This window comes from Notothenia coriiceps, unplaced genomic scaffold, assembly GCF_000735185.1.
Source record: "Notothenia coriiceps isolate Sejong01 unplaced genomic scaffold, NC01 NC01_scaffold00031967, whole genome shotgun sequence".
NCBI classification, from domain to species: domain Eukaryota; kingdom Metazoa; phylum Chordata; class Actinopteri; order Perciformes; family Nototheniidae; genus Notothenia; species Notothenia coriiceps.
The window spans coordinates 192-8626 of NW_011364668.1; the positions used below are offsets into that span (position 1 = coordinate 192).

General features: G+C 38.4%; 1 protein-coding gene across 1 annotated transcript; it reads right to left on the minus strand.

Moving 5' to 3' along the window:
• Positions 1–552: 552 nt before the first annotated feature.
• Positions 553–8139, minus strand: LOC104960570 (latent-transforming growth factor beta-binding protein 1-like; the record flags this gene model as incomplete). Its single annotated transcript, XM_010788642.1, has 4 exons — positions 7967–8139; positions 2215–2237; positions 1691–1790; positions 553–639 (listed from the first exon to the last, which is right to left on the minus strand). Coding segments are annotated over exons 1-4 (352 nt in total), but the record flags the coding sequence as incomplete, so codon positions are not given.
• Positions 8140–8435: the final 296 nt, after the last annotated feature.

Sequence of the window (8435 nt, forward strand, 5' to 3'; positions counted from 1 at the left end):
CAATCACTTCAGAGACATCTTTTGTATATATCTGAGACCTGTAATTTACTGATGAAAAACAGTATAATAGGGGACCTTTCAAATGAACCCTAAAGAATAAAGAAGAGACGGTAGAGAACAACTACCGTAGCTTATTTGGAAAGGAAGAAATATGGCTACCAACAACTTCTGTCATTTGAACGAGGCTCTTGGTACACCAACATTTGCTAACTGTAACACTATCACAGAATGAATGATGGAGTTTTGTCTTTAGATGTGGTCATATTGCTAAATATATCAGAGTCCTGCAGCAGAGGAGACAGACGAATCTGTGTGTCAATTATTCTTATAACACCTTTTTAGCCAGTGACCTGTCAGGAACTCAGTGAGACTCGGGACACACCAAGGACACGAGTGGTTCAGATATGTGTGTGTACAACCTCCAAGTATAGCTCATTTGATATATACCTTTTTAAGAGGGTGGCTCAGTTATCACCTGTTACTTACCTCAGAATAAAACTCTAAAAACAGAGCAGAATATACCACAGCAAAAGAAAAAAAGAGAAGTCTCACCAGCGGACTGTGTGGGAGCGATGCCCTGTCCGGCGTTAGACGGGAGGATCTCCACTGGGGCGGGCGGAGAGCTCCTCTCAACAACCTCTACCAAATCAAAAAACACAGTTATTTTAAATTAAGTCAACATGTGTTTTCCATCAAACATGGTACTTTTTCTACTCAAAAAATTAGGCCAAGGTGCAGTCTCAGCAGATGAGTTTTCAGTCTTCAACAGGAGATGTGTTTCTGCTGTCCTGTTCCATCAGCAGCAGTTTTTAGAACAAAATGTGATGATAATGACATCAAAAGAGAATGACCAGACTCCTTCAAAGGAATGAGAACCAGAATACTTCACTACCATGCCGAAGGGCGGCGCTGAATATTCTGCATGGTATAACTGCATTCTAATATTATAATAAATACAAGTTGAAATCACCTTCAAACATATTACTTTGTAGGTAGTTATTACTTTGTTATTGTGCTTTTTCACTGCTTATCCTGAAGCAGCTTCCCACACACATCTCAAACTTCCCTGTATGCATTCTTAATGAATCTCCCTTGTTTCTCTCGGTCCAGTTTGCCAATTGATGACAGACATGTTGGATTTTTCTTGTTTGAAAAGTGTAGTACTGTTTTTTTTTTTACATCCGTGATGATTAGGTAAACCTATATACTGTATTATATAAATAATAATCTATGATCTATATACATTAAACCTATCTTTTTCCAATATTTCAGATTTTAAAAATATGGCAGCTCCACCAGTAAAGGAGCTCCACTATTCCAAAAGCATACGTTTAGCTGGAAAAGATCAAAACAAATATATGTCTGCAAATAGGAATAACACATAAATAAAGGAACATAATAATGAGTAGCTTCAAAATGCCAGTGTAAGCCACAGTACAGGGGATCTTTTAGGATTTCAGACTAATCATCTGAACCCTCAGCAGTCTCGACTGCTTCTCTTCATACTTCAGTTAGCATTTTACTACACGTTGGCTAAAATGTGTGCTATTGTTAGCATTCTACAATTTCAGCACAACTGGACCTGAGGACAGTTGAGTCAGACAGAGTGCTCTGAGCTCGACTAGCTGTGTGTGAGATATCCTAAACTGCCTGACACAGCACAAAGTTTAGAGTGTAGTGAAGCAGACACCTGGGTAGGCTGCCTCCATCTTGACAGTGGAAACACCCGGAGACAGCTGGGGCAGGATGGGCTCAACTACTGGCCTATCGCTAACAGGAACTAGCGGCTCCTTCAACGACAAGACACAGACAATAAAACCAAATGGACAAGGTCAACAGAACACTGTTTTCATTTCTTCGATCCATTATTCAGCTTTGCACACTGCTTCTGTCATGCATTCCAGGCGCAGTACTATGAAGCAGATTAGCATTTAGTGCATAAACAGTGAAATAAGAAACAGCTCAGCGAGAAAACCAGAGAACAAATAAGCCACTTGTGCAGAGACTTCAGTCTGGATTTAATTCTCTATCTGTTTTCTGTTCTAACGTTAACATAAACACATCGAAGGTTTACACATTGCCAAGTGATGACCAGCTCAGAGTCATGCAGCAACGTTGCTGACTTCATGCAGAATTAATTATGCAGCTCCTTAGCAGCTGTGATTGTCTGTGAGCATGCAAACTGCCTCTACTTTCTTAAAGCTCCAAACCTACCTGCTCTGGTGCAGTTGTTGCTACTGACCACGGAAAAGAAAAACAAAACATTTTAATCTAAGTTTGTAACATAATATACTGTGTGACGCTATCTTGGGTAGGTGGGTTGTATCTATCTTTTTCTCCACTGCATACACTGTATGTCAATGATGGTAGGGGAAAGAACAGACTCACCCTACCATCAACACAGAAAACCTTTCTTAGTGGGTATATGGCACATACATGCATATCAAGTAGATTTTCAACCCAGTCTCACGGCATTTCGTGTTATAGTCACAACATTTAATCTATTTATTCGTGTTCACCATCACGATTTCCCCCCTTTTTCTTGTCACACAGAACGACTTTAAAAGCAATGTATTTCTATTGGTAGAGTGTTTTGTGCGTGCACCACGTCTTTTTGTCCGTTCGGGTCTTGGAAGACCTGAAGCTGTGTGGTTCATAAAAACTTTTTCTTACTCAATATCAACCCACCATTATTGTTTTTATTTTAAATTGTATAATGTCTGACTTTTTTTGCCGTCCGTGAGGAAAAGAAATGGGGCTCAGAATACTGACAGCTGTATTTATTCAATATTTTTTCCTTCTAATTTGTTATTCTTTTCTAAATAACACTGTTATTTACTCAACAATAACACACAATTATCCTTGTTTTTATTTATTTGTTTAATTCTATGATATCGGGCTTTTTTGCCGTCCGTTGAATTTCAAAATAAAGTCACCGGAAACAGACGTAGGCGATACACACCCACTGAACTGATCACCCAAGATCCTCAGCTATGGTTGAAGCTCGGTGATTGGATGTTTTAACCGCAATGCACATTGGGATATGGTGTTTATGCGATATGAAATCCGAAAAAAGAAAAAATTGAAAAGAAGAAAATAATACTTTAATCCGAGTGTGCTTGCTTTTCTCTTTGAAAGTCATCACATAACGGCATTGCAATACACGATTCGGCTGCATTAAATATTACACATCTGCCGTAGTTCTTTATTTATAGAGCCCTGATTAGAAGACTATAGACAAACATGAGGAACTGCCACGGAAGCTGAATACGTGACATGGATCATAAATATATCAGCAATTAAACAACATCTTCAATTTCTCTTCACACAATACGTCTCCTTGCAGTATCAACAGTAATTCGGCTGACTTTTATATTTGTTCCAATTGGTAAATTATTATATATATTATTATATTTACACCATAACGGTACACAGCTTATAGAAAAGGACTTGTAGTTTTTAAAGATATTACTGATTTTCTTTGAATTAAAGAATGTAAATACTGAGTTGAGAGAATAGTCAAGGGTTTTGGGTGATGGGAGACACATCTATGGAATCAGAATGTCAATAGCTTACCCTTAAAGAGCATGGGACAGCCTCCCAACAACTGTTGTGCAATGAAATATTGGGCTACTAGTAATCTCGAACCGTCAGTTTAAAAAAGAAGGTGCGATACCGTTCCGATAAATATCAATCATTTCGAACATCGCGGGGAAATTCCTTCGACTCATTTTGAAGTTTTGGCGGAAGCCGGGAGTGACGTCAATGCGGGAATGCTTCACTGTGCGGCGAGAGAGTCAAACACGGACAAAGTATGTTGTCATGCGTACAAATGGCGAATTACTGAGTTTAGGCACGTTAATAACGTTTTAATGAAGTTGACTAGAGTATATTCATATTTGTCAGTGCTTTCATGTCAATTCGGCGAACATAAACATAAACGATCGTGGTGAAGATGATGATTAAATTAGGATTAAAAATCGGTAGTGAGAGCTGCTGAATTTCCTCCCGTCGGATGTGATATAAAAACAAATCGATTATTTTTGTAGTTGTAAACTCAATTGGATGAAACTATATTTATTAGTGCTTTCATGTCAATTCGGCAAATGATATATTAAATGATCGTGAGGATGATGATTTAAAAATCGTTTGTTTGAGCCGGTCTGCATTTCCTGATGAAAAAACAAACCGATGCTTTTTGTAGTTGTTGTACACCAACATGGATTAAACGTGTGGTTTTTTTACCACAATGTTGGGGAAATTAATGGATAAAATGCACGGATTATGATTAGTATTATTATTATTATTCCGACTCCGATCGGGACACTAGGTCCACCGTTTCCCCGCAGCGAGGCTCCCCCCGTTGACAGTTTACTTGGGCTGGGCTGGGTGCAGTGGCAGACTGGCCATCGGGACAAATCCCGATGGGCCGGTACCGAAGTGGGCCGGTCGGATAAGTCACTAGCACATCCCCCACTCCCCCCGTTGACAATTTACTAGCGTTACCGAAGTGGGCCGGTCGAGAGTCCCGGGCTGATTTTTAGTCCCAGTCCACCACTGGCTACATGACCGTATTATCGCCCATATTGACGCACCTAATTCCTAAACTTCTAACAGATACAACATAAACCGATCCTTCAGTCTCATATGAGCTCTCAGACACGTTCAAAATTAAACTGTCATCGCTGTCTGAGCTTGCTGCTGTTTCCGCCATCGTGCGTTTACATGCAGATGCTGGGATCCTGAACGGTGCAGCTGGAGCGCTTGGCCCGCAATGACATCACACATAATTTGGCGGGATTTGAAGAATCCCGAGAAAATCCAGAATATGGTCAACATTGAAGGGCAGATTAATAGTTATCAAAGTACAAATATCCAAAATCAGTTCAGTAACGGTTTTCAAGGGGACAATATTTACTCAAATTGATGGGTTTGGATGATGGGGGAAACTCGTGTCACAGGCTCTTTAAATGACGGATATACCTTTCTGTTTGTGATGTTTTACAAATCAGATATTAATGTGTAGAAGTAAAACATGTCAAATGATATTGCAATATCCTGTACAATTATGAGAAAACATGAATAAAACTACACATCTTCAGATGTTATACATACATAAGTGTCCTACACTAATAATACAAAGTATAATTTGTTGTGTTAACACTTTAAACTTGACCGTTTTGTAACCCGCACCCCCTAGTGGTTAAAGCACGTTATTGAATGTTGTTGTTGAATATGTTATATTTGATGAAAAAAATATTAAGAGTACTTACAAAATAGGGGGAAAGTAGAAGGTCAATGATAGAAATATAGAATATAAAAAAGTCAAGAAGATACTGTAAGTGATCTCTACTGTAAAACAGTTTAGCGCAGGATGTACAAAGATATTAATAAGAGGATGTGCAAAACAGACAAGCTAATAAGGCTTTATTTAAACATTAAAGAATACTTTAGGTTAAGGTCTTCTTTCAAATAAGAAAAAAGCATTGGGGGTATCTACAGATAAATATTAAGCCTGACAAAGTACTAATATATTGCTTTCCTGCAATGTTAACTATGTTGTAGCACTTATTTTAACTGATATTATACACATTAATTATACTCTTATAGTATATAGTATAAGAAATATGCACAATATGACAGTTTAATGGTGGAGATAGATGTCTTTTAATGCACTGATAAGGAACCTGCGACCCAAGTTTTTCATTCATTGCATAACTACACCATAGTTGCGTATATAATATGTCAATAAACCTTTGAAAATCTTGAAATCTTGAAAGGGATGTGCAAAATAGCCATTATACAATCTTCAATTAACTATTAGTAGAGAATAACGAGTAATGAATATACTTTATAGGGATCTGCAGATAAATGTTTAGTCTTCTCAAGCACCAACTATCAAATATCTCTCCTGATTGTTGGCACTTTCGTAGAATTTTACTCAGGTGTAACTAAAGTCTGATTTAAGGGTTGTTTATATTTCACATCATTAACCAGAATTTGCAAAGTAACTAAAATAAATGTAGTGGAGTAAAAATACCAGGTTAACATCTGAATGGTAGTGGAGTAGAATTAAGTAACAATGAGCTGTCATGTGGGTATTAATGCTGCCAATTATGGACACAAGCAATTTTCACCCATTTATTAATTATATGTTTTACATTTGATAACACCAATGTGTTTCTTACCCCCTAAACATCCAGGGGTGTAGACAGTTTAATACTGGCAACTTCTAATTGTGGAAAAAACCCTTTTGCAGTGTGGTGCCCTCATTATTACAATGCCCTAAAAGAACATTTGCGACATTAAGCAGTTCAGGTATTTATAGATCTTATTCATGAGCGATGATAAAAAAAGGATTGTGAGATTGATGGCAAGTTATAAGCGTAAGCTGTTGTGATGCAAGCTCTTTATTCATATTAGAAATAATTGGCATAATTGACATTAACCTGTTAAGCCCTGAGCCTGTTTTTCAGGTCTCAGGCTCGAAAATGACATTTCCAGAACAAATGACCATAACTACACTTCTAAAAGGGGGAAATTAATCATCTTTTTCCTCAAAGTAATGATAAACCTGTGAGTTGGATGTAGAAAATTCAGAATCAATATGTTTTTTATTTTAAAGAAAATTCAGATTGAACACAGTGATAAACTGTAAATTATAGTGTCTGTCCAAAAATTCTTCTTTACTTATAGTGAAAACTACCCTTGGATGATGGTAAGGTAGACTAAACGCTTTAGGAATCCAAAGTACAACATAATAAGTACCCTGTATCAAGATGGAAATGGCCGTTTTTACCGTTTCTCTGGAACCCATTGGTCGATTTTGGTGATTGACATCTCTTTTTGACCCTTAGAGCCAATATAATCGAAGGGGAATTTCCCCATACACACACACCTTACCATTGAGAAATGAGAGCTATGCGCACGCAGTTTTGCATGAGAGCGAACCTATCTCTCGCTCTGACATCTGGAAACGGAAAAGCAGGTTTATTGCTTATGGATTATTAGAAATCATTTCAAAGGGACACAGACACATTGGGTTAACCTCTGGATTAACTTCAGCAGCCTTTTTCATCGTTTTAATGCCATTTAAGACCACTTTTGACCAGACTACGACACATTTTGTCGTTTTTAGCTACCTAGCGCCACAAGTTTTGATGTCTGTTCTTGTTAATATCTTCGCAAGTTCTTATCATGGAGTGATAATGTAGGTACCGATCGATTCTGTGTCTTCTCACGATGCTAATCGATCAGTTGGACGTGCAGCTACGATAAGTAATAAGGGTGTTATGAGTGAGTTTCTGTGCAGTAATGCGTTAGCATTTTCCCGCTCGTGGCTAATTCAGAGGCAGAGCGTTAGCTTTGTGGGTTTAAAAAAAAAAAAAAAAAAAAGATCAGTTAGCTGAGTTTCTTCCCGTTACAAGGATATAAAACATTCATAGTTTATTATATATTAAGATGCCCTCAGACGCTGTTTCCTGCAGATGACGCTTTTTTCCCCCCGGTATCGGGGGGCCGTGTAGAATAGGTTAACCAAAAAATGGGGTTTGTCAAATGGTCGGCCTCCTCGATGTTTTGGGCGTGACACACTGGTGTGAGAGTTCTTGATGTGCACTGAAGGGATCGCATTTCCCAGGAATTACATGTAGAAGGGATATCCAGGAGAAGCTGGAAGAAATGTCTTTATGAAAAGATGTGTGCGCTCTTTGCCTCACTCAGGTGCTATTGCATCCCTGACTGAGAAAATATGGGTCTGCCATCATTCCTATCTTGTTAAACTGTATTTAACACTTAACGCTTAACAACAAACACACAAGCATCTAGCTTGCGCTACACATACCCCCCCTCCAGAACTACCATCTATAGTAATTTACTTCCACTGCTTTATTACATGGATTTGTGAATATACCATTATACTAAACTAACTGAAATGCACCAGTAAAGTTCCATGGTAGAGACTCACCTGGTATAAACTCTTCTGGCTTCCCAAAGGCCTCCACTGGTCTCTCTTGGGTGGGCAGGGGCTGAGGAGGAATCTCAATGGGCTCCTGGTTGATGGTGATTGGCTTATTGACAGGCGGATTGGGTAGAACAGTGTAGCCCATCCCACCGGGACAGATGTCTTTGAACTTAGCTATAAAATAAAAAATAAAAGAGAAATAGATGTGGTTTTAAGTACATACAAACACATGAGATGCAAAATGTTCAGAGTGTGTTTTGCATCCTCTCTCAAAAGCAATACAAAACAATCCCATAGGAAAAATCCTGATAGAAAAGAGACCGCCAGCATCACCATGGAAATATCTGATTGCTGCTGGAAAAACACAGTTTATTGACACACACACACACACACACACACACACACACACACACACACACACACACACACACACACACACACACACACACACACACACGTACTAACTTACTTA